This window comes from Bombina bombina, chromosome 5 (assembly GCF_027579735.1).
Source record: "Bombina bombina isolate aBomBom1 chromosome 5, aBomBom1.pri, whole genome shotgun sequence".
NCBI lineage: Eukaryota > Metazoa > Chordata > Amphibia > Anura > Bombinatoridae > Bombina > Bombina bombina.
The window spans coordinates 1017685649-1017713488 of NC_069503.1; the positions used below are offsets into that span (position 1 = coordinate 1017685649).

The following is a 27840-nucleotide window of genomic DNA, read 5'->3' on the forward strand; positions in this document are numbered from 1 at the left end:
GTAACACCTTTTCCACAGAAAATGTCCCAAAAAGGCCTTTTTCTGTTTTAATTACCTATTTTCAAGATAGAAACTGGGAGGTCACCTGAAACTGACTGATAAAATAGCCCTTTCCTACCTCTTAAGATTACAGTAAAGGGCTTTTGAATGAACCCCTTTGTTTATTGTTTAAGGGAAATACTCATTTACAAGTGTGAGGTTAACCTATTGTAATCCAAATCAATCCTCACCATCTAAATGCCAGTTGTGTCTTGGCAAGATGGGCATACTGGACATGACTGCTCAGTTGTTATATTGTCACTTTCAATCTTTTACAAGTATTGCTTGTAACAATTTTTTTGTTTTATTGTTTTTAAATGCTCTGTTTCCGGTGTGATGGGTTCTATAAACAAGATGGAGATTATGGGTTTCTAGTAAAAAGGACTTATGATGTCTTCTTATACTGGATTTGAAAAGTACTGAAACTGTAAAACATGAACCTGCTCCCTCACAAAATGCTATCTGCATAGAAGATGTTCAAATGAGATCCAAACATGAAAGTGCATTTTACAGTGCTTGCGTCTACATTATTGAACTCACATTCATGAAGACATGTTCCCGTGTAAGAGTTAAAAAATGTAGGTGCAAGCACTCTAAAATGTCGTTACCTTGAACGTGAAGGCTCGCCCCCTATAAAAAAAAATGGTAACAAAGTGCCTTGAAGTATTGAATTTGAAATCTCAAAACTAGTCTTCAAAAAGTGTTAAAATGGATTCTTATCGCAGAGAACTTTTTAGTCCCATAGTAAAAATAGGGCTTTTAGTGAGGATCTGATAACATGATCTCAGGTGTGGGAATAAGACAAAAAGGCATTATTGTGATCACGTTAAATCATAAAGTGGCCTTAAGGGGCCAGAAAAATAGCCATAAAGGCCTCATGGGTAGATTGTGATCGACCCAAAAATGTATGTTCAATTTGGTTTATTTATCAAAGTACATTTAAAGTTTTATTTCTTGATTATTCAGTCCCACCGAAAACCAAAATGTCTACTCATTTTGTGGGTCAGGCAAAGTATAACTACATTTTAAATGTAGTCCAGTGCATTGAATTATAAAAGTGAATCAAAGAACTAATCTCATAAGAAAATACCAGCTTTTTATTGTTCTGTTTTTTACACAATTTTTTAAAACCAAACGGCTAGATTACGAGTTTTGCGTTATGAGTAAAAAAGCAGCGTTAAGGCTCATAACGCTGCTTTTTTACTACCGCTGCTATTATTAGTGTTGTAGGTACAGCTGTCCCGCACACTTTTTTTGCCTTACCGCAAATCAACTTACGCAATTTGCGTATAGTCTTTTTTCAATGGGACTTCCATTGCGCCGGTATTACAAGCTTTTTTTTTTAGGCCAAAAAGTGAGCGGTACAGCCTATCCCGCAAGATTCGTAACGCATTCAGTAGTTATGAGTTTTACACTACAAAGCCGTAGCATAAAACTCATAACTAAAGTGCTAAAAAGTACACTAACACCCATAAACTACCTATTAACCCCTAAACCGAGGCCCTCCCGCATTGCAAACACTAAAATAAAATTATTAACCCCTAATCTACCGCTCCGTACATCGCTGCCAGTAGAATAAACATATTAACCCCTAAACCGCCGCACTCCCGCCTCGCAAACACTAGTTAAATATTATTAACCCCTAATCTGCTGTCCCTAACATTGCCACCACCTACCTACATTTATTAACCCCTAATCTGCCGCCGCCACTATATTATATTTATTATTTATTAACCCCTAAACCCTAGCACCCCCTAACTTAAATATAATTAAATCTAATTAAAACCTACAATTAATAACTAAATAATTCCTATTTAAAACTAAATACTTACCTGTAAAATAAACCCTAAGCTAGCTAATAGTTACATTGTATCTAGCTTAGGGTTTATTTTTATTTTACAGGCAAGTTTGTATTTATTTTAACTAGGTAGAATAGTTACTAAATAGTTATTAACTATTTACTAACTACCTAGCAAAATTAAATACAAATTTACTTGTAAAATAAAAGAATTCTATCAGCCAACTTCAATCCTATTGGCTGATCCAATCAGCCAATAGGATTGAGTACGCATTCTATTGGCTGTTCCAATCAGCCAATAGAATGCAAGCTTAATCCTATTGGCTGAATAGGATTGAAGTTCAATCCTATTGGCTGAATAGGATAGAAGTTCAATCCTATTGGCTGATTGCATCAGCCAATAGTATTTTTTCAACCTTTATTCCGATTGGCTGATAGAATTCTAAGGGACGCCATCTTGGATGACGTCATTTAAAGGAACCTTCATTCGGGAAGAAGACTTCGTTGGAAGAGGATGCTCCGCGCCGGATGTCTTGAAGGTGGACCCGCTCCGCGCTGGATGGATGAAGATAGAAGATGCCGTCTGGATGAAGACTTCTGCCCGTCTGGAGGACCACTTCTCCCGGCTTGGATGAAGACTTCTCCCGGCTTCATTGAGGACTTCTACCGGCTTCGTTGAGGATGGATGTCGGATCTTCAAAACTGTAAGTGGATCTTCAGGGGGTTAGTGTTAGTTTTTTTAAGGGTTTATTGGGTGGGTTTTATTTTTAGGTTAGGGCTTTGGGCTGCAATAGAGCTAAATGCCCTTTTTTTAAAAATAAAAAAACTTTTAGCAAATGTAGACAACAATTTAAACATAAACAGTCTCTTTGTAAAGCTTAAATAAGTAACATAAGTATGTCCTGAGGGCAGAGATTTTAAATATATCATACATATGACCAAACCTTGCATTAAATCCGACTAAATATATTAGTAAGTTAAGCATATCTGCTAAATGTACACAGCCTAACAAAAACATAATGAACTTCGTTATTGTTGCTTAATCAGGGAATTATCTTGTGTCTGCTGAGTGACTATTTAATTACCCATGTGTGACAAGGTAAAGAGGATTACTGGGTCAATACAGCTTTTTCGATGAAGTCAGCTACAGTCCTGTCCCTTAACCAGTTTGTTGATAACAGTACAAGTAAGAGATTACAATCTACCTACTCTGTTAGTGTTGTAGCTCCTCCACGCTGCTCCGGCCGTGAGCCACTAGGAGGGGGGGATTGTATTTTAGTATATGCTATTATTACAATCTACCTACTCTGTTAGTGTTGTAGCTCCTCCACGCTGCTCCGGCCGTGAGCCACTAGGAGGTGGGGATTGTATTTTAGTATATGCTATTATGCAATTGATCTGAGTAATGTATAAGACCCTGGAAAATAAGGTTACACAACAAATACAAGTATACAAAAAAACCAAAATGCTGATTCTCACAATTAAATCCATATAAGATTTTGACTGCAACACTTTGCAACCCTTTTTTTCCCCTCTTTAATGCAACAGCAACGGTAACGCTTTGGTGGCCCTAGATAGGTAGGGAATAGTGAGTACTTTTCCATATAGAACTAAATAAACATGCAAACAAGTTTATATAGGTAGGTAGGGAATAGTGAGTACTTCTCCATATAGAACTAAATAAACATGCAAACAAGTTTATATATGGATTATGGGCTTACTATTAAATAACATCTCTATAAACTTAGTAATTAGGTTGTTAAGGTTTATTAGCTAGTATCTATAGGGCAACATGATATTGTGGACAAGCTATCCTCTTTTTGGATTCAATAACCCGAGCATATCCTTAGGTTTTATAGGGAAATGGTGATTGATTCTCTTCAGCTGACTATAATGTCGTAAGACCAAATCGCCAACTATTACTGCTGTAAGACATGAATCCCCCTCAGGGTCATGTGGTATATCTGGGGTTTCCTCCTGCATTATACAGTCCGAGGCGCTTCCAGACCACTATTGTGAAGTAAGGGCCATGCTGTCTCCGTGGTTATGGCCTCCCGGAGGCCCCCCTCAAGCCCCCAGGGAGTTTGATCCAGATCTAAAGACCGGCCCGTCTGCACAGGCAGTCCCGCTGTTCCAGCGTGGCCTTTCTTCATTAGAACATTAGGTAGGTTCCCCCTCTCACCAGTCTAGGTAAGCATGGTAGCGAGATCCATGTCTGCCAGCTGGTGAAGGACTGGCATCTCTGTAAAATCCATTGCTGATTGCAGGGTAGTGTGTTCCAAATTTAAAGGATCTGTTGTTAGGAGGTATAATGATGTTTTAGTATCGCTTTCCCAACTGCTTTTATTTGTCTGCTGTAACTGCAGAGCTTTTGTTGCCGACATGCTACGTGGCTGGAAAAAGATATCTGTTGCTGATATCTCAGGCTGGGCGATGTTCACAACTATCTGCACAACTGGAACAGGCTGATGAATCGTAAGTTGTTGGGTTATTTTTCCTTCTGATTTGACATTGTCAAATTTTTCCATAAGGAGTTGTAAATCACGTTCTGAGATCGCATTTTCTACAAGATTTTGTAGCATCATTTCAAGTTTGGCGAATTTTGAGTCCATCTTTTTTAAGAAGTCGGTTACCCATGTGGCATTCGCTGAGTGCGGCATTATCTCCAGATGTATGGATCTGCTGTGCAGACAAACGTTCCAACCCTGGTAGGTAATAAATGCTGTGCGAGGTCTGGTCTATTGTGTCAGGTACTATGTGTTATCAGTTCTGGTGAGGTACCCCGAGTAACCAGTGGGGTGACGCTTCCTGCGAGATTACTGCCACTGCAGGCCTCAATTGTCCTGTTCTGACTCTGGGGTCAACAATACAGCAGCTTATTGGAAGCAAGGTACTAGGTAAGTAAAAATTTGATCGTTTTGGCTGAAAACTGCTGTAAATTTAGAGCAATAAGCAGCAGATTATTAACTCCTCTCCCGGAGCTCCAGAGAAGTGCGACCACTCAGAGCCGCTGTTAGGACACGCCCCTAAATGCCCTTTTAAGGGCAATGCCCATCCAAATGCCCTTTTCAGGGCAATGGGGAGCTTAGGCTTTTTTAGTTAGGGTTTTATTTGGGGGGTTGGTTATGTGGGTGGTGGGTTTTACTGTTGGGGGGGTTGTTTGTATTTGTTTTCAGGTAAAAGAGCTGATTTCTTTGGGGCAATGCCCCGCAAAAGGCCCTTTTAAGGGCTATTGGTAGTTTAGTTTAGGCTAGGGTTTTTTTATTTTGGGGGGGGCTTTTTTAATTTGATAGGGTGATTAGGTGTAATTAGTTTAAATATCTTGTAATTTGTTTTTTATTTTGTGTAATTTAATGTGTTTTTTTTGTAATTTAGGTAATTATATTTAATGTATTTAATTGTATTTAATTTAGGTAATTTATTTAATTGTAGTGTAGTGTTAGGTGTTAGTGTAACTTAGGTTAGGTTTTTTTTTACAGGTAAATTTGTATTTATTTTAGCTAGGTAGTTAGTGCATAGTTAATAACTATTTACCTAGTTAAAATAAATACAAACTTGCCTGTAAAATAAAAATAAACCCTAAGCTAGCTACAGTGTAACTATTAGTAATATTGTAGCTAGCTTAGGGTTTATTTTACAGGTAAGTATTTAGTTTTAAATAGGAATAATTTAGTTATTAATTGTAGGTTTTAATTAGATTTATTTTAATTATATTTAAGTTAGTGGGTGTTAGGGTTAGACTTAGGTTTAGGGGTTAATTAATATAATATAGTGGCGGTGACGTTTGGGCGGCAGATTAGGGGTTAATAATTGTAGGTAAGTGGCGGCGATGTTAGGGGCGGCAGATTAGGGGTTAATAATATTTAACTAACGTTTGCGATGCGGGAGTGCGGCGATTTAGGCGTTAATATGTTTATTATAGTGGCGGTGACGTTGGGGGCGGCAGATTAGGGGTTAATAAATGTAGGTAGGTTGCAGCGACATTGGGGGAGGGAGATTAGGGGTTAATAAATATAATGTAGGTGTCTGCGATGTTGGTGGCGGCAGATTAGGGGTTAAGAAGTATAATGTAGGTGTCGGCAATGTCCGGAGCGGCAGATTAGGGGTTAATAAGTATAATGTAGGTGTCGGTTAGGGGTGTTTAGGAATCAATGGGGCTGCGTTACGGAGCTTTATGCTGCTTTTTTGCAGGTGTTAGGCTTTTTTTCAGCCAGGTCTCCTCCTCATTGATGTCTATGGGGAAATCGTGCACGAGCACGTACAACCAGCTTACCGCTGATTTAAGCAGCGCTGGTATTGGAGTGCGGTATGGAGCACAATTTTGCACTACGCTCACTTCTTGTCTTTTAACGCCGGGTTTAGAAAAACCTGTAATACCAGCGCTGTAGGAAAGTGAGCGGTGACAATAACGTTCAAAGTACCGCACCCCTCATAACGCAAAACTCGTAATCTAGCCGAAATATGTCAGTATATGTATAATAAAGATGTCCTGTGGAGACATTTGCAGCAAAACAGATTTAGGTACTGCACAGAGAATCTCGGAAAGGCAGTGAAATGGCAGAATAGTCAGGCAAGTCAATGATCAAATACTATAAGGCAAAAACAGTCAATAAACACAGTGCTGGCCATGCACAGGTTGGAAAATAAATTCACAAGTCAGAAAGCAAACATGGATCCAGCAAATCAGCAGACAGATAAGGAACAATCAATGTCACAAATTCAGGAAGTCAGATAAAGAAGCATTTTATTGTAGCCATCAATCTGAAGCTACAGACAGGCACTAGAGGAAAGGACGGACCTATTCTTCATACTTAGGTGTGTAATAAATGTTTCCTCCTAAAAGTGAAAGTGTACCAGCTACCCGGATGATATAAGAGCTTCAACACTAACATGCCTTAATTATATTGATGACACCATACCATGGTTATATAGAGGATGCCATACCATGATTATTTAGAGGATCCCATGACATAATTATATAGAGGATACCATGTCTATGATTTTATAGATGATACCATGCCATGGTTATATAGAGAATGCCATGCCATGATTATATAGATGATTCCTTGCCATGATTATATAGATGATGCGATTACATAATTATATAGATCATGCCATGATTATATAGATGATTCCATGCTATAATATGCCGTGCCATGATTATATAGATGATGCCATTCCATGATTATATTAATGATGCCATGCCATGGTTATATAGAGGATGCCATGATTATTTAGAGGATGCCATGCCATGATTATATAGAGGATGTCATGCCATGATTATATAGAAGATGTCATGCCATGATTATACAGAGGATGCCATGCCATGATTATACAGAGGATGTCATGCCATGATTATACAGAGGATGTCATGCCATGATTATATAGAGGATGTTATGCCATGATTATACAGAGGATGTCATGCCATGATTATACAGAGGATGTCATGCCATGATTATATAAAGGATGCCATTCCATGATTATATTGAGGATGCCATGCCATGATTATATAGAGGATGCTTTGCCATGTTTATATAAAAGATTTCATGCCATGATTATATAGAGGATGTCATGCCATGATTATATAGAGGATGCCATGATTATATTGAGGATGCCATGCCATGATTATATAGAGGATGTCATGCCATGATTATACAGAGGATGTCATGCCATAATTATACAGAGGATGTCATGCCATGATCATACAGAGGGTGTCATGCCATGATTATATAGAGGATGTCTTGCCATGATTATACAGAGGATGTCATGCCATGATTATACAGAGGGTGTCATGCCATGATTATACAGAGGATGTCATGCCATGATTATACAGAGGATGTCATGCCATGATTATACAGAGGGTGTCATGCCATGATTATACAGAGGGTTTCATGCCATGATTATACAGAGGATGTCATGACATGATTATATAGAGGGTTTCATGCTATGATTATACAGAGGGTGTCATGCCATGATTATATAGAGGATGCCATGATTATACAGAGGATGTCATGCCATGATTATACAGAGGGTGTTATGCCATGATTATACAGAGGATGTCATGCCATAATTATACAGAGGAAGTCATGCCATGATTATATAGAGGGTGTTATGCCATGATTATACATAGGATGTCATGCCATGATTATACAGAGGGTGTTATGCCATGATTATACAGAGGATGTCATGCCATGATTATACAGAGGGTGTTATGCCATGATTATACAGAAGGTGTCATGCCATGATTATTTAGAGGATGCCATGATTATACAGAGGATGTCATGCCATGATTATACAGAGGGTGTTATACCATGATTATACAGAGGGTGTCATGCCATGATTATATAGAGGGTGTCATGCCATGATTATATAGAGGATGTCATGCCATGATTATACAGAGGGTTTCATGCCATGATTATGCAGAGGGTGTCATGCCATGATTATATAGAGAGTGTCATGCCATGATTATATAGAGAGTGTCATGCCATGATTATATAGAGAGTGTCATGCCATGATTATACAGAGGGTTTTATGCCATGATTATACAGAGGGTTTTATGCCATGATTATACAGAGGGTTTTATGCCATGATTATACAGAGGGTTTCATGCCATGATTATATAGAGGGTGTCATGCCATGATTATATAGAGGGTGTCATGCTATGATTATACAGAGGGTTTCATGCCATGATTATACAGAGGGTTTCATGCCATGATTATACAGAGGGTTTCATGCCATGATTATACAGAGGGTGTCATGCCATGATTATATAGAGGGTGTCATGCCATGATTATACAGAGGATTTCATGCCATGATTATACAGAGGGTTTCATGCCATGATTATACAGAGGGTGTCATGCCATGATTATACAGAGGGTGTCATGCCATGATTATATAGAGGGTGTCATGCCATGATTATATAGAGGGTGTCATGCCATGATTATATAGAGGGTGTCATGCCATGATTATACAGAGGGTGTCATGCCATGATTATACAGAGGGTGTCATGCCATGATTATACAGAGGGTGTCATGCCATGATTATACAGAGGGTGTCATGCCATGATTATACAGAGGGTGTCATGCCATGATTATACAGAGGGTGTCATGCCATGATTATATAGAAGATGCCATGCCATAATAATATAGAGGATGCCATGAATATATAGATGATGGTTGCGTAAATCCCAGAAAATATAGTATTTTTGTACCTGCATTTCTGGAATAACACAGCTTACATACATAAAAGTAATTTGAAAATATACAATTGACCTTATTCTAGCTATATTCCTATAATAAAGTTAAAATGTGAAGAATACTCAAGTCGTGTAAGATTTATTGAAATGTTCCTACCCACTCACCTAGTAATTAGACAACTGTGTAACATAATTATCTGTACAGGTTGTTCCTTTGCAGTTAGTCTGAAGCTTATTTATATGCCAGCAAAACTTCCTTGCATATAATTTTTTTTTTGTACATTGTTAAATTGACATATAAAGAATCAGGATCAATATTGAGAATGTATTCCTATTTATATAAATATTTATATTACTGTGCTTTTTTCTGAGACTTAAGAACAGAGATACCTAAAAAACAAAACAGTTTTTAAATATTAATTACATTATTACACTATAAATGTGTGTGTGTTTTCTTAATTATTAGTAGTCTAGGAAGTAGAATAACTGTAGAGGGGAAAGGCAATATGTAATTAGGTTGTGGGGTTAACAGAATAGGCTGGCTTTCTTGGAGGATTTGAAGCTTTTAAAAATGTGTGAGAAAAGTGCGCAGGGTCAGAAGCTTTATTCATTTCATGATTGATATTTCGTGTATTTACAGTATCGGCCAGGACGAGATCCACAGAGGGGCTCAGACAATGTTTCCAACAAGTCATCAGACAGCGATGTGAGTGATGTGTCTGCAGTGTCAAGGACAAGCAGCGCATCTCGCTTTAGCAGCACAAGTTACATGTCTGTGCAGTCAGAAAGGCCGCGAGGGAACATGAAAATGAAGTGAGTAGCTGCATTTACTGAAATCCTACTTTTCTAGAAAGCCATATAATAAAGGGTCCTAGCACATTTTCTCTCTATTTCATTTCCCATTCAATTATATGAAAATTATTAGACTGTCATTTTTGGATCTTTAAAGTCAGGTCAAAACTTGACAAAACTTCAAAACTCATATTTTTGTGAACTTACTATTTGAACTGTTCTCCAGTCTTCGATCTAGCTATGAAAAAGTGCCGTACGGCTAGAGCACCAATTGGAAAACAGTTCAAAACATTAGCTCACAAAAAATATGAGTTTTAAAGTGGGCGGCAGGAGCGCAGTGTATTATGATGGCACAGCTGAATAAAAAACTTACAGTGAGTGCATCTTCATTAGAAGTGATCAATTAAAGTCCCTCTAAAATATCGCTTAGATTCCAGACCTAATTTTAAGATTAAGTCCCTATAAAATATCACTTAGATTTTAGACCTGATTTTTAAACATGTAAAGATTAACATCACTTTAATTTTATCTTTTTCTTTAAACTTTGGATCTTATTTGGCTTCCAAAACTTTATTACTTTAAATTCATCTAAGATCTTCTTTCTTGTCAACTTCTAGTTTTAAAATTGTAGACCTTTACATGTCACTCTGAGACATTGCATTAGAAAGATAGAACAACTAAGACTCTATAAGGTCAGAGCAGGTAAATCTATATACAGCAGGGATTCAGAGATCCTTGTCCAGATGTCATTTTGTGTTTTGAATTACTGTGCTATAGTAAAAGCTGAAAGTGGGACAACATCAAACAAAGTCATTTATTTTAATAAGGATATCTAAGATTATTTTTATATTTCCCCAATGATCTGCAGCATAAAGTAGCAGTATCCTCGTGTTTATTTTTCTTTGAATATTCAGTTTTATTTCCAGCACAATAATCCATCTCAAATATTACACAGCTTTAAGAAATTAGTTAGGCAAAATGCCCTCATACAGACTGTTCTGTAATAGGTGAAATTCAAATTACATTAAATTCAAGTACATTATTAAAGGTACCGTCTAATGCAAACAAAATGACATGCACTGAATTATTAGAGATTATCATTTTTGCAATACTAACCCTATCTTACGATTTGTTTAAACCCTAAAAAAGGTCACTGGCCATATCTTGCTAAAGTACTATATGTTTGCAGCTAGGCTAAGGGCTAGATTTATCAAGCTGAGGCGGAAGTACACGCGCCTCTGGCGGGGCGAATTTCCCCGGAGGAATTTACCATTGCACACGAGCGCTATCCTACCCCCTGCCCGCGCACAGCCAATCACACGCGGGCAGGAGCTGTCTATCTCCCTGATTGGACTAGACCGCAGAGATTAAATTTCGCCACCTTGTGAGAACCTGCAGCCGTAGGGGCTCAAAGGCTGGTGAAAGCCTTTGATAAATCGACCCTAAGTAATGCAAAAATGTTATGCTCTAATGAACGGCATGTAAATTTTACTTTAGAACGTACCTTTGAAATTAATTAAAGGGATATGAAAGTCAAACTTAAACTTGCATGATTCAGGTAGAGCATGTAGTTTTAAGATACTTTTAAATTCACTTCTATTTTCAAATGTACTTTGCTTTCTTGGTATGCCAGGTTGAAAAAGAATAGGTGCATATTCTACACTTCAGGCAACTAGCTGATGATTGGTGCCTGCTCACATTTTTATTTTGTGATTTGCTTACTAGATGTGTACAGCTAGCTACCAGTATTGCATTGCTGCTTCTTCAGCAAAGGATAACAAGAGAATGAAGCAAATTTGAAAATAGAAGTAAATTGGAAAGTTTTTAAAAAATGTTCTATTTGAATCCTGAAATACAAGTAATTGGAAACACATTAAGGGAAAAAACAATTTTACAGTATACTGTCCCTTTAAGTTTATATATGACACACTTTGAACCATAAAATGTTCTTCCATTTAGGGCTAGATCACTAGTGGAACGCTATTTTGTACTCCCGCTTGCACGTTAACTTAGCTAGATGGTGGCTTTTTTAAAAATAAAAAGCTTTCTCACAGCCAAAAACCCAACATGCACAAAGAGTTTAACTTTGAATATTGCGACCATGTTAACGTATTCCCCTATGTACTTCAATGAAAAACTGCAAAAAAACCTAACACCCATACTCGCAAGCTAACCCGACCGTATTTTCTCCAACATTGGTGTGTCCGGTCCACGGCGTCATCCATAACTTGTGGGAATATTCTCTTCCCCAACAGGAAATGGCAAAGAGCACAGCAAAAGCTGTCCATATAGTCCCTCCCAGGCTCCGCCCCCCCCCAGTCATTCTCTTTGCCGCTGAACAAGCAGCATCTCCACGGAGATGGTGAAGAGTATGTGGTGTTTAGTTGTAGTTTTTTATTCTACTATCAAGAGTTTGTTATTTTAAAATAGTGCTGGTATGTACTATTTACTCTGAAACAGAAAAGGATGAAGAGTTCTGTTTGTTAGAGAAGTATGATTTTAGCAGCAGTAACTAAAATCGTTTGCTGTTCCCACATAGGACTGTTGAGATGAGATAACTTCAGTTGGGGGGAACAGTTGGCAGACTTTTCTGCTTAAGGTATGACTAGCCATATTTCTAACAAGACTGTGTAATGCTGGAAGGCTGTCATTTTTCCCCTCATGGGGACCGGTAAGCCATTTTCTTAGTCTCAAACAGAATAAAGGGCTTTAAATGGGCTATAAAACTGGTAGACACTTTTATGGGCTAGATCGATTGCTTTATTTAGGCATTTTATACAGTTTGATATTGAAATTCACACTTTATAACTTTGGGGAACGTTTTTTTTACGTCAGGCACTGGTTTAGACACCTTCCCAGTCAGGAAGGGCCTTCTCTGTAGTAGGCAGAGCCTCATTTTCGCGCCATTACTGCGCAGTTACATTTGAGAGCAGTACATGCAGCTGCATGTGTGTGGGTCTGGAATTACTTGAAAAGGTTCCTAGAAGGCTTCATTTGGTATCGTATACTCCCCTGGGTTTGGTGAAGTCGCAGCAAAGGCTGGGGCTGGGACTGTAAGGGGGTTAAAACTGTAAACGGCTCCGGTTTCCACATTTTAAGGGTTAACAGTCTGAAATTTGGGATGCAATGCTTTGAATGCTTTAAGACACTGTGGTGAAAATTTGGTTAAAATTGAACAATTCCTTCATAGTTTTTCACATATTCATTAAAAAAGTGTGCCCTGTTTAAAATTTAAAGAGACAGTAACGGTTTTGTTTTAAAACGGTTTTTGTACTTTATTGACAAGTTTAAGCCTGTTTAACATGTCTGTGCCTTCAGATAGACTATGTTCTGTATGTATGGAAGCCAATGTGTCTCCCCCTTCAAATATGTGTGATAATTGTGCCATAGCGTCCAAACAAAGTAAGGACAGTACTGCCACAGATAGTAAAGTTGCCCAAGATGATTCATCAGATGAAGGGAGTAGACATAGTTCTACATCATCTCCTTCTGTGTCTACACCAGTTTTGCCCACGCAGGAGACCCCTAGTACTTCTAGTGCGCCAATGCTTGTTACTATGCAACAATTGACGGCAGTAATGGATAACTCCATAGCAAATATTTTATCCAAAATACCTGCATTTCAGAGAAAGCGCGATTGCTCTGTTTTAAACACTGTAGAGCAGGAGGGCGCTGATGATAATTGCTCTGTCATACCCTCACACCAATCTGAAGTGGCCATGAGGGAGGTTTTGTCAGATGGGGAAATTTCTGATTCAGGTAGAATTTCTCAACAGGCAGAACCTGATGTTGTGACATTTAAATTTAAATTAGAGCATCTCCGCGCACTACTTAAGGAGGTGCTATCTACTCTGGATGATTGTGACAACCTGGTCATTCCAGAAAAATTGTTTAAGATGGACAAGTTCCTAGAGGTCCCGGTGCACCCCGAAGCTTTTCCAATACCCAAGCGGGTGGCGGACATAGTGAATAAGGAGTGGGAGAAGCCCGGCATACCTTTTGTCCCTCCTCCTATATTTAAGAAATGATTTCCTATGGTCGACCCCAGAAAGGACTTATGGCAAACAGTCCCTAAGGTCGAGGGGGCAGTTTCTACACTAGCCAAACGCACTACCATTCCTATCGAGGACAATTGTGCTTTCAAAGATCCTATGGATAAAAAATTGGAGGGTTTGCTTAAAAATATTTTTGTACAGCAAGGTTACCTCCTGCAACCTATTTCTTGTATTATTCCTGTCACTACAGCAGCATGGTTCTGGTTCGAGGAACTAGAAAAGTCGCTCAGTAGAGAGACTCCGTATGAGGAGATTATGGACAGAATTCACGCACTTAAGTTAGCTAATTCCTTTATTTTAGATGCCGCTTTGCAGTTAGCTAGATTAGCGGCAAAAAATTCAGGGTTTGCAATTGTGGCGCGCAGAGCGCTCTGGCTAAAGTCTTGGTCAGCGGATGTATCTTCCAAGACAAAATTGCAGAAAAACAGAATTGAAAGAGATTATCTCAGACATCACTGGAGGTAAGGGCCATGCCCTCCCACAAGATAGGCCTTTCAAGGCCAAGAATAATTTTTGTTCCTTTCGCAATTTCAGGAACGGACCGGCATCCAACTCTGCAGCCTCTAGACAAGAGGGTATTGCTTCACAGACCAAACCAGCTTGGAAACCGATGCAAGGCTGGAGCCAAAACAGCATGAAGGAGTAGCCCCCGATCCGGGACCGGATCTAGTAGGGGGCAGACTCTCTCTCATCGCTCAGGCTTGGGCAAGAGATGTTCAGGATCCCTGGGCACTAGAAATAGTTTCTCAGGGTTATCATCTGGAATTCAAGGAACTACCCCCAAGGGGAAGGTTCCACATGTCTCACTTATCTTCAAACCAAATAAAGAGACAGGCATTCTTACATTGTGTAGAAGACCTGTTAAAAATGGGAGTGATACACCCAGTTCCAACTGTGGAACAAGGACTGGGGTTTTACTCAAATCTGTTTGCAGTTCCCAAAAAAGAGGGAACCTTCAGACCAATTCTGGATTTAAAGATTCTAAACAAATTTCTCAGAGTGCCATTTTTCAAAATGGAAACTATTCGAACGATTTTACCTACAATCCAGGAGGGTCAATTTATGACTACCGTGGATCTAAAGGATGCGTATCTACATATTCCTATCCACAAAGATCATCATCAGTTCCTAAGGTTCGCCTTTCTGGACAAACATTACCAGTTTGTGGCTCTCCCATTCGGGCTAGCCACTGCTCCAAGGATTTTCACAAAGGTACTCGGGTCCCTTCTAGCGGTTCTAAGACCAAGGGGCATTGCAGTGGCACCTTACTTGGACGACATTATACAAGCGTCGTCTCTTTCAAAGGCAAAGGCTCACACAGACATCGTTCTGGCCTTTCTCAGATCTCACGGGTGGAAGGTGAACATAGAAAAAAGTTCCCTGTCTCCGTCGGCAAGAGTTCCTTTCTTGGGGACAATAATAGATTCTTTAGAAATGAAGATTTTCCTGACAGATGTCAGAAAGTCAAAGCTTCTAAACGCTTGTCAAGTTCTTCACTCTGTTCCACGACCTTCCATAGCTCAGTGCATGGAAGTAGTAGGGTTGATGGTTGCAGCAATGGACATAGTTCCTTTTGCGCAAATTCATCAAGACCATTACAACTGTGCATGCTGAAACAGTGGAATGGGGACTTTACAGACTCTTCTCCAGTGATTCAAGTAGATCAGAAGACCAGAGACTCACTCCGTTGGTGGCTGACCCAGGATCACCTGTCCCAGGGAATGAGCTTCCGCAGACCAGAGTGGGTCATCGTCACGACCGACGCCAGTCTAGTGGGCTGGGGCGCGGTCTGGGACTCCCTGAAAGCTCAGGGTCTATGGTCTCGGGAAGAGTCTCTTCTCCCGATAAACATTCTGGAACTGAGAGCGATATTCAATACTCTCAGGGCTTGGCCTCAACTAGCAAAGGCCAGATTCATAAGATTCCAATCAGACAACATGACGACTGTTGCTTACATCAATCATCAGGGGGGAACAAGGAGTTCCCTGGCGATGAGAGAAGTGACCAAAATCATAAAATGGGCGGAGGATCACTCCTGCCACCTATCTGCGATCCACATCCCAGGAGTGGAAAACTGGGAGGCGGATTATCTGAGTCGTCAGACATTCCATCCGGGGGAGTGGGAACTCCACCCGGAGATATTTGCCCAGTTGACCCAATTATGGGGCATTCCAGACATGGATCTGATGGTGTCTCGTCAGAACTTCAAGGTTCCTTGCTACAGGTCCAGATCCAGGGATCCCAAGGCGACTCTAGTGGATGCATTAGTGGCGCCTTGGGCCTTCAACCTAGCTTATGCGTTTCCACCGTTCCCTCTCATTCCCAGGCTGGTAGCCAGGATCAAACAGGAGAGGGCCTCTGTGATTTTGATAGCTCCTGCGTGGCCACGCAGGACTTGGTATGCAGATTTGGTGAATATGTCATCGGCTCCACCATGGAAGCTACCTTTGAGACAGGATCTTCTAGTACAAGGTCCATTCGAACATCCAAATCTAGTTTCTCTCCAGCTGACGGCTTGGAAATTGAACGCTTGATTTTATCTAAGCGTGGGTTTTCGGATTCTGTGATAGATACTCTGGTACAAGCCAGAAAACCTGTAACTAGAAAAATTTACCATAAAATATGGAAAAGATATATCTGTTGGTGTGAATCCAAGGGATTCTCATGGAGTAAGATTAAAATTCCTAGGATCCTTTCCTTTCTCCAAGAAGGTTTGGATAAGGGATTATCAGCGAGTTCTCTAAAAGGACAGATTTCTGCTTTATCTGTCTTGTTACACAAACGACTGGCAGCTGTGCCAGATGTTCAAGCTTTTGTTCAGGCTTTGGTTAGGATCAAGCCTGTTTACAGACCTTTGACTCCTCCCTGGAGTCTAAATTTAGTTCTTTCAGTTCTTCAAGGGGTTCCGTTTGAACCTCTACATTCCATAGATATCAAGCTGTTATCTTGGAAAGTTCTGTTTTTGGTTGCTATTTCTTCTGCTAGAAGAGTTTCTGAATTATCTGCTCTGCAGTGTAATCCGCCCTATCTGGTGTTTCATTCAGATAAGGTTGTTTTGCATACTAAACCTGGTTTCCTTCCAAAGGTTGTTTCCAACAAGAATATTAACCAGGAAATAGTTGTGCCTTCTTTGTGTCCGAATCCAGTTTCAAAGAAGGAACGTTTGTTACATAATTTAGATGTAGTCCGTGCTTTAAAGTTCTATCTAGAAGCAACAAAGGATTTCAGACAAACGTCTTCTCTGTTTGTCGTTTATTCTGGCAAGAGGAGAGGTCAAAAAGCTACTGCTACCTCTCTTTCCTTTTGGCTGAAAAGCATCATCCGATTGGCTTACGAGACTGCCGGACGGCAGCCTCCCGAACGAATCACAGCTCACTCTACTAGGGCTGTGGCTTCCTCATGGGCCTTTAAGAACGAGGCTTCTGTTGATCAAATATGTAAGGCAGCGACTTGGTCTTCTCTGCACACTTTTGCCAAATTCTACAAATTTGATACTTTTGCTTCTTCGGAGGCTATTTTTGGGAGAAAGGTTTTGCAAGCCGTGGTGCCTTCTGTTTAGGTAACCTGATTGGCTCCCTCCCTTCATCCGTGTCCTAAAGCTTTTGTATTGGTTCCCACAAGTTATGGATGACGCCGTGGACCGGACACACCAATGTTGGAGAAAACAGAATTTATGCTTACCTGATAAATTACTTTCTCCAACGGTGTGTCCGGTCCACGGCCCGCCCTGGTTTTTTAATCAGGTTTGATAAATTTCTTTCTTTAACTACAGTCACCACGGCACCCTATAGTTTCTACTTTTTTTCTCCTGTCCGTCGGAATGACTGGGGGGGGCGGAGCCTGGGAGGGACTATATGGACAGCTTTTGCTGTGCTCTTTGCCATTTCCTGTTGGGGAAGAGAATATTCCCACAAGTTATGGATGACGCCGTGGACCGGACACACCGTTGGAGAAAGTAATTTATCAGGTAAGCATAAATTCTGTTTTTTCATGTGCTCTAAACTCGACATGAATTATGAATATTTCACATTCCAATGTTCTTCACATAGAAGAATATATTTATGTGTTTTTATATATATATATATATATATATATATATAAACACATACATACACATGTATACATATATATAGATATATAAGTGCATTGGAGCCCTTGCAGTCAAGAAGCTGAAAATTATTGAAAAGTTCTTGAGAAAGGCCGAGATGAGGGCTGAAACTTTGGGAACTCTTTCCAATAAATGGATATATACTTTAAAGGATATGACTCCTGAGTTTTGATTGAAAAGCATCTATAAATAAGGAAACTCTGGATTATAATTTGGAAAAGTGTGCTGTCTTGCATAAATAATTATATATATATATATATATATATATATATATATATATATATATATATATATATATATAGCAATTAAAACATGGGGGTTTGGTTAAGCACACCTAGCAAAAACATATTATATATTAATGCACATACTGTGGGAGTGCTGCCAAAATGACCTGAGTAAATACAAACAAACAAAAAAGTATTAGCGCACATCCAAAATGAAACCACACTTATTTTGATATAAAGTCTGCAATAAATGCCTGTTTAAAACTCTATACTCTTAAATAACATTGGGATCTTAGTCAAACAATATGGCCATATTCTGGTCAGCCAGTCACCACTTACAAGGTGTCCCAAAAATAGACTGGTCCTAACACTATAAATGTTAACCTTACTTGGCTGAATCCTTTGATTCTAGTATAGAAATCCATTCTATGCATCAAAATGAGGCTGCCTGGTTTATATAGCCTTAATGACACTATCTGGAACACACCTGAGCAGGTTTTTAGTGGTGTGCTTTAACCATAGGGATTAGGTCAATTTCCCTGTAAAAAATACAGCAATTAAAAGATTATATATATATATATATATATATATATAATGCAATAAGCCAGCACTCACTGTCCTATATATGATCAAGCCGGGGTGCTTCCCAAAGTAAGATACAGAAAACAGTTCATAGAGAGCACTCTCCATGTTACAAAATTAAGTTTAATCCATGTAAACATTTTCGGGGCGTGACCCCCTCACCAGACAAGTGGAAAAACAATAATAACAATAATTTGTGACGGGTAACCATTGATCAAAGTGAATCTCTACACCTTCATGCCGATGCGGTACAAGGAGGATCCATTCCCTTGAAGTTTGGGTGAGACCGCTCACTGAGCGGAGTTCTATTTTAGCCATATGACTGCTGCTTATTTAACCGGCAGTTTATTTCCTTGAGTGCCGGTGTCTACCTGCTTGTCTTTTAGCTTGCCTCATAAGTGCTTGGAAGCAGTGCAATCCGCTAGTTACCTTTAGCTATACTAACCTGCAAAGCTTCATACTCATCTTGCATTAACCCTGCATATGACACGCTATCTGCTTACACACACAGCTTAATTGCTGTATCTTCAGCCAGCATCTGATCTTTCAGTTATACATTTATTTGCATGATATATACAAGCTGCTATGGTCATGAACTGACATCTGTATTTTTATTTTTGACTGGGGACGCCCAGTCTGGACATTTTATTCCTAGCATCTACTTCTGATGTTTTAGGGTGATTGTACATTGATTGTTGCATTATGATGTAATTAAAATATTTGCACTTATATGCATTTGATATACAATATTTACTTCTGTGATTGCAGGGACTTATATATTGTATATAAATATTCATGTTTTAGGGGTTCTGATATCTGGAGTGTACCTTTTTTGATATACATGTTTTACAGAAGTGCTATCCTACTATATTGTATGTATGTATGTATATATATATATATATATATATATATATATATATGTGTATATATATACAGTATATATATATATATATATATATATATACAGTATATATATATATATATATATATATATATAATTATTTATGCAAGACAGCACACTTTTCCAAATTATAATCCAGAGTTTCCTTATTTATAGATGCCTTTCAATCAAAACTCAGGAGTCATATCCTTTAAAGTATATATCCATTTATTGGAAAGAGTTCCCAATGTTTCAGCCCTCATCTGGGCCTTTCTTTCTTAATAGCGCTTAAAAGGGCCTTTTGTAGGGCATTGACCTAAATTAAACAGCTCTTTTACCTTAAAAAATTACCAATTCCCCCCTAAAACCTCCCACCCAACCAACCCCCCAAAATAAAAAACTAAACAACCCATTGCCCCTAAAAGGGCATTTGTATGGGCATTGTCTTTAAAAGGGCAATCCGTTCTTTTACAAACAGCTATTTTTCTCCCATTAAAAAAAAATCCCTAATCTAAAAAAAACACACCCAAAAAGTAAAAAAAAAAAGTCTAAGCCCGAAATACTTACAGTTCCTGAAGTCCGGCGGTGAAGGTCTTCTTCCAGGCGGTGAAGGTCTTTATCCAACGCTGGGACATCTTCTATCTTCATCTGGAGTGAAGGCGGAACGGAGGTGATCGCGGAGATGACCATGGAGCAGGACCGGCGCGCAGGTAATCGTGGAGCGGAGATGACCGTGGAGCAGGACCGGCGATCCTGGAGCAGGACCGGCCGTTATGGAGCAGGACCGGCGTGGAGGATCCTCTTCATGTGGTCGCCGCCGCATACTGAATATTGAATGCAAGGTTCCCCATTAAGGTAGCTTGCATTCCTTTTGGCTGAATTTTTTAAATAAGCCAATAGGATGAGAGCTACTGAAATCCTATTGGCTGTTCAAATCAGTTAATAGGATTTCAGTATCTCTCATCCTATTATTGGCTGATTTCAAAATTTCAGCTAATAGGAATACAAGGTACCCCAATATAAATGGGGTACCTTGTATTCAATCTTCAGTGAGCGGCGGCGACCGCATGAAGAGGAACCTCCAGGCCGGTCTCCGCTCCGCGATCACCTCTGCGCCGCCTTCGCTCTGGATGAAGATAGAAGATGTCCCTGTGCTGGATGAAGACCTTCACCCCCTGGAAGAAGACCTTCGCCGCTGGACTTCAGGAACTGTGAGTACCTATTTTGGGTTTAGACTTTTTTTTATGGCCGAAAAAGAGCTGTTTGTAAAAGAGCTGATTGCCCTTTAAGGGCAATGCCCATACAAATGCCCCTTTAGGGGCGTTGGGTAGCTTAGGTTTTTTAGACTTAGTTTTTTTTTATTTTGGGGGGGTTGGTTGTGTGTGGGTTTTACTGTTAGGGGTAATTGGTAATTTTTTAAGGTAAAAGAGCTGTTTAACTAAGGGCAATGCCCTACAAAAGTCCCTTTTAAGGGCTATTGGTAGTTTAGTTTAGATTAGGGGTTGTTTTTATTTGGGGGGGCTTCTTTATTTTCATAGGGGTATTAGATTAGGTTTAATTTTTTTATTTTTGATCATTTGTTTATTTTTTTCTGTAATTTTAGACATATTTTTTTAGATTATTTTTTTGTAATTTAAAGGGATAGTAAACCCAAAAAATATTTTTAATTCATGAAAAACTTCTTAAAATAATAAATACATTTGTAATTGGTACTTTTGTAAAGTTTTCTTTCCATTTTTTGTAATTTTAATTGGAAACTTAGTACTGCGCCAAACCCCTTTTCTAAACATTATGTGTCCCTGTTACGATCTTCTACCTAGGTAGAAACAACATGGAGGCCCGCATGCACATTAAAACAATTTTATTAGCAACGCATGCGAAGACTTGTCCCCAGTCTCCAGCAGTCTACTAACAGGAGCACTAGTTATTTCACTTGGAGGGGCAGCTTCACACTTGTAAATGAATAGGATGGAATAGGATCTAGGAGAGCAGCGTGTATATTAGAATTTGTCCCTGCCTGTGATGAAGTCCATCTGTGTTTTAGACGTTGAATACGGCAGTGAGTTTGAGAGCTATGTTTATTTAACTGTCGGGCTCATCTCCCCCTCCCTCTGGCTGTGCTTGCTTTCATGTGGAAACGGAGCCCTCACCGTCACTAATCCAGCAAACACAGCAAGAGGAGGGGGAGATGAGCCCCACAGTTAAATAAACATAGCTCTCAAACTCACTGCCGTATTCAGCGTCTAAAACACAGATGGACTTCATCACAGGCAGGGAAGAATTCTAATATACACGCTGCTCTCCTTAGTGCAGGGATAAGTAGGACAGAAGCAGCTTGTAAAGTGTGGGTAATAAAGTTCCTGTTTATATTGTTCCCTGTCTCCGCTGTTGCCAGTGTGAAGCTGCCCCTGCTTCAACCAATAGAATCAATAAGCTTTGAACAGCTGTGCATTATTGTCAGTACTGCGCATGCGATGCTGACTGAATGTAATATTTAAATTAAGGGGCCCAGCTGCTTTGCCATTGGATGTGGGGCAGATGCAGGGTTATGAGCCATGCCTCATTTTATGGGCAGTCATTACCGCACATCTCATGACAATTTAACTTTTAAAATTAAGGTATATGAAAGCTTAATTTAATAAAAAAAAATATTTAAAATTATTAAATTTATAATAGTAATTATAATAATATATTTTAACTAGGTTTACATTGGAATCAATTTCTAACCCTTTAATCTTAGGTTTTATTTTTTTAATTAATATTAGAATTTTTTATTTTAATTGTAACTTAGTATTTTTTATTTTATGTAATTGGATTAATTTATGGGGTGCTAGGTTAGGGGGCTTAGTAATTAAATTAGTTATTTGCGTTGTGGGGGGTTGGCGGTTTAGGAGTTAATAGGTAAATTAGGTTTATTGCGATGTGGGGAGTTGGCGGTTTAGGGGTTAATAGGTTTATTGTGATGTGGGGGGTTGGCGGTTTAGGGTTTAATAGGTTAATTAGGTTTATTGCGATGTGGGGGATTGGCAGTTTAGGGGTTAATATTTTAATTATGTTATTTGCGTTGTTTAATTGGCGAATTAGGGGTTAATTACTTTATTATTTTGTGATGTGGGGGTTGACGGTTTAGGTGTTTGTTAATATTTCTTGCTGGCGCTTAGGTGTTTTTTTGTTAATACTTTGTGCGGGCAGCTAGTTTTTTTTTTATAACACTGCAGGCGGTTAGGTTTTTTTATTATTTTGTGCGGGCAGCTACGTGTTTTATTATTTCATGCGGGCGATTACGTGTTTCGTTTGGCTACGCTGAATCCAGGTGGATTCTTTAGGCTGCGCAAGCAGCCAACATTCCTTTTTGGATGCGTGCGCAACTGACTATAGCGACAGACTCGTTACAAACACGTTTATAGTATAGCTATGTATAATATAGGCCGATTCTTTCCTTCATCAAAGGGGGAAGATGCAGGACACTGTATATGGTAGGACGTCCCATGCCGTCCTAATGGCATTAAAGGGCCAGTAAACCTAGAAAATAATGTTATATAATTCTGCACATAATTCTGCTGTCAGACAGAGCATCAGCGAGCTACATTGAGTGTAATGGCGCGGTCGGGCTGGGACTAGACAGCTGCCCAGATGTGCTCTGAGAGAAAACCAGACCCGCTCAGTAGAGCACAGAGGGCGGGTCTGAAAAACCCTCTTTTTTAATAAAAATTCACAGGTAATATTATGTTATATAAAGCTAGCACTAATATAATGTTTTATAATTCTGCACTATGTGCAGAATTATATAACATTATTTTCTAGGTTTACTGGCCCTTTAAAGCCCAGCTCTGTTAGGACAGCATAGAACAGCATAGAACCTCCTTATGGCGTGAAGGGGTTAAAAGCTTCTTTAGTATGTTGATGTTATCTCTTTTGCTGTAGCTAGTTAGGGACAAATAGAAATGACCTCCTGCACTCATCAAGCAACCACTGTGTATAGTGCTGTATTACCAGGTCTCAAAAGTCTGCAGGATGCACCCCAGAATCTGTGTAACAGTGGAAATAAAAAACAATTTTCAGAGTTTAATTACTGGGAAATAGTACAAGAAAAATAATTAAAGTATAATTAAATTTATTTTTTAATGTGCATACAGTATAATTAGCAATTGAATGTATCATTATATTTTGTGTTTGATGTTCCTTTTATGGTGTAATCCATGAAAGAAACACAAACATATATGCATATTATTATATGCAGTATTTATACACACTGCAAAATGTACTAGTGAGGTAAAAAAATGGAATGTGATGTAGTTTTACAAATATTCTTAGTTGGGTTATATTGAAATTTCAACCTCAAGATAGCTTCCCCTACCATGGGGTGAACAGCAAATCCCCTGTATGTTACTGTTGAAATACTTTAACTTATTAAATATGCCTTATCAGTGTTACCATTAATTGCATCTCCCTTTTGTTATCGTTACCTCAATGACTACAAAACCCAGTTTTTATCTCACAAGTATATTAAGGATGTCTCTTTAGTACATATGACAGTGTCGGCAGTTTTTTTTTTTGCTATCAACTGTCAGCTTCTGATTTTTATTTTAACGTTCTCTAAAACATATTAAAGGGACACTAAACCCAAATGTTTTCTTTAATGATTCAGATAGAGTATGCAATTTTAAACAACTTTCTAATTTACTCCTATTATCCATTTTTATTCATTCTCTTGCTATCTTTGTTTAAAAAGCAGAAATGTAATGATTTTTGGCTCAGAACATGGGTTATCCTTGCTTATTGGTTTTCTAAATGTAGCCACCAATAAGCAAGCTCTATCCAGGGTGCTGAACCTAAAATGGTCTGGCTCCTAAACTTTACATTCCTGCTTTTTAAATGAAGATAGCAAGAGAACGAAGAAAAATTGGTAAAAGGAGTAAATTAAAAAGTTGCTTAAAATTGCATGTTCTATCTGAATCATGAAAGAAAAAAATGTGGGTTTAGTATCCCTTTAACTTCTCCTGTGTTCATTTACACTTATCAACAGTTTGTTACATTTAATTAACATCTGTTACAGTGGGATCTATTGTGTATTCCTTTATTTTAACTTCAGTTCAGAAATGTTGGTCTCAGTTTTGCTCTTGATTAATTTAAGTGTAACTTGATATTCTTTTGTTAGCCAAGTAAGGGTTGAAATGATATACTGTATATCCCCAAGTTAGGTTGTTACCATTAATTAGATTAAAATGTTTTTTATTTGTCATAAAAGTTACATATATATTATTGTATTACTGTATAAGTAGGGTGACCATATTGCTGCTTTAAAAATGGACACATATGAAAAATACATATGTCAGGGCTGTTTTCAGGGCTGTTTAAAGAAATGTCATGTATAAGAACCCTGAAATGTATTTTTAATGTGTCCCTTTTTAAAGCGGCAATATTTATAAGTTATATTTCCCTTAAGAGCTCAGGTTTACTTTACTTTTGTTTTTTATTCACTGTTTTAAACTTTGAATTATATTTACCCTCTACCTTGATATATTTTTCCTGCATGTTTTTATTTATTTATACTTTTTGTTTGTTCATAATATTGTTTTCTTTCTATTTGCATGCTTCCCTATTTTGTTTTACATTTATTTATACTTTTTGTTTGTTCATAATATTCTTTTCTTTCTGTTTGCATGCTTTCCTGTTTTTTTTTTCACATCTTCTTGAATTTGTTAGAAGACAGAAGGAGATAAGGGAGATAGAGAAGATGAGAGGTAAAAATGAGGGAGGGGAGAACCACAAGGATTTAGGTTTTCCAGAGGAAGAAGAAGAGGAGGAAATAGTGAGGCATGATGGGATTAGTAAGAAATTGGCAAATGAAGTGCAGCAAATAGAGGAAAATTGTACCAAGGAGGAAAACAAGGAATCTGTAGATGAAGAGATTCTGCAGAATGAGAAAGATGAGGAAAGACATGAAGAAAAGGATGTACAGAAAGACAGTTTGCCGAGGAGATCGTCAGAAAATGACATCAGGTAAAATACACCTCCTTAGAATATTACCTTGGCCCATTGTAACTAGTTTTAGTACTTCCGTACCTTAATCCTTTTCTTTTCCTTTTTTACCCCATAAGTGTTTGTTGGTTTAAAGTGTTATTGCAGAATAGTAGTAGTTTGTGTTGCCTCAACAGGCCAATGGCAGCTTAGTATGGAGATTTATATCACATTCTTTTAAGGAGCGCCAAAGTAGGCAGAGATATATAAAAGTAATTGTGATATTTAATTGACAAAGATTAATTATACAATAAAATATGCCATATACAATAAAACTCGCAATACAATTTTTTTTGTATATGTTTTATTGTATATGGCATTTTTTCTTGTATAATTAATCTTTGTCAATTAAATATCACAACTACTTTTATATATCTCTGCCTACTTTGGCGCTCCTTAAAACTATTTTTCCACATTGATTGTCATTTTAGGGTTTAGCTAAGGACCCTCTCTTTGAGGAGCTGTAGATATTTAGTCTAGCGCTGGTAATACTCTTCATTTCTATATCACATTCTGTCAATTTGTCTGTACATTTCAGGCGTGTTTTAATTTTTGTTATTCATATTCTCTCTTTAATTGAGAAAAAATATTTTCAAATTAAAAGTTCAAACTGAAATGGACAAGTAGGAGCATTCTTGCAATATAAATAAGAAAAAAAATGCTTCTGGTAAAACAATCACTGTTTCAGTCATAGCTTTTACTGTGCATACTGTGTAGAATATCTAGATATGTTCTATGCACCCATATGCAGACACTATGCTTGCTCAGATATCCAATGGTTTTTTGTATCATGTCAGTGGCAATGCTGTGCGACCAGGTCAGCTGCATTTTCCACTCAAGGTCTGCAGTGCTTTTTGGGTCCCAATGTGTTTAATCCCTTTGAATAAAGGTGCAAGTTTGCTAGTCTTAAAAAAACATGTCCAAATGTAAGTGCATGTCATTTTTTTACTGTAATGGCTTATTAAGAGCTTGGTTATTGGGCTGCTATTATTTTGATGATTCCTTCCCTCTAAATATTTCTAAAAAGTCACTGAAAATCCCACATTTTAAAAGGTTCTAATGGGCTTGTGTTTGTGAAATAATTGATGTACAGCCTAGAGTTTTATACACTATATGATCAAAAGTATGTGGACACCTTACCCTCACACCTATATAAGCTTGTTAGACATCCCATTCCAAAACCATGTGCATTAGTATAGAGTTGGTCCACTTTGTAGCTATAACAGCCACAACCCTTCTGAGAAAAGGCTTTCAACAAGATTTTGGTGTGTCTATAGGAATTTGTGCCCATTCAGCTAATAGGCCATTTGTGAGGTCAGGCAATAATGCTAACGATGATCGGCATTCCAAAGGTGTTATATGGGGTTGAGTTCAGGGCTCTGTGCTGGCAACTCGATTTCATTCACACCAAACTCGTCAAACCAAGTCTTCATGGATTTCACTTTATGAAGATGGGCACATTCATGCTGGAATAGGAAAGGGCCTTTCCCAGACTGCAGCCAAAAAATTGGAAGCACCAAATTGTCTAAAATGTATGTGTATCCTGCAGTATTAACATGACCCTTTACTGAAACTAAGGGGACTAGTCCAAACCCTGAAAAACAGCTCTAGACCATTTTCACTTCACCACCAGACTTTGCAGTAGGTACTGTGTTTTCGGGTAGTATTTTCCTGGCATCCACCACACTCAGATTCTTCAATCACACTGGCAGATAATGAAGTTTGAATCATCATTCTAAAGAACATATTTCCACTGCTCCAAAATCCAGTTGTAGCGTTACTTACACCACTCCAGCTGATGCTTGGCATTGCGCTTGCTAATTTGAGGCCTGTGTACGGCTGCTTGGAGATGGGAACCAATTTCATTATGCTCCTGACACACAGTTCTTGTGCTGATGTTGCCTCCAGAACCAGTGGGGAACTCTGTAGTGAGTGATGCAAGAGATGATAGAACATTTTTATCTACTACACTATTCAGCACGGTGCGGCCCCACTCTGCGAGTTTGCGTGTTCTACCACTTCATGGCTGGGCTGTTATTTCTCCTAGACGCTTCCAATTCACAATAATAGCACTGCTGATGGGGCAGATCTAATAGGGCAGAAATTTAATGAACTGACTTGTGGCAAAGTTGACATTTTAATGACA

The 27840-nt window shown here is 38.6% G+C and overlaps 1 protein-coding gene across 4 annotated transcripts in view; it reads left to right on the forward strand.

The window, feature by feature from the left end:
• RIMS2 (regulating synaptic membrane exocytosis 2) overlaps nucleotides 1-27840 on the forward strand; it is a 1281054-nt gene that overhangs the window by 1056293 nt on the left and 196921 nt on the right. For 3 of the 4 annotated variants that reach the window (XM_053715269.1, XM_053715270.1, XM_053715271.1), the window contains one exon: nucleotides 9673-9845. In XM_053715269.1, coding sequence (XP_053571244.1) covers nucleotides 9673-9845 — 173 coding nt within the window. Of the gene's footprint in view, nucleotides 1-9672; nucleotides 9846-25379; nucleotides 25677-27840 lie in introns of all 4 variants that reach the window. The other variant, XM_053715268.1, reaches the window with a different exon arrangement.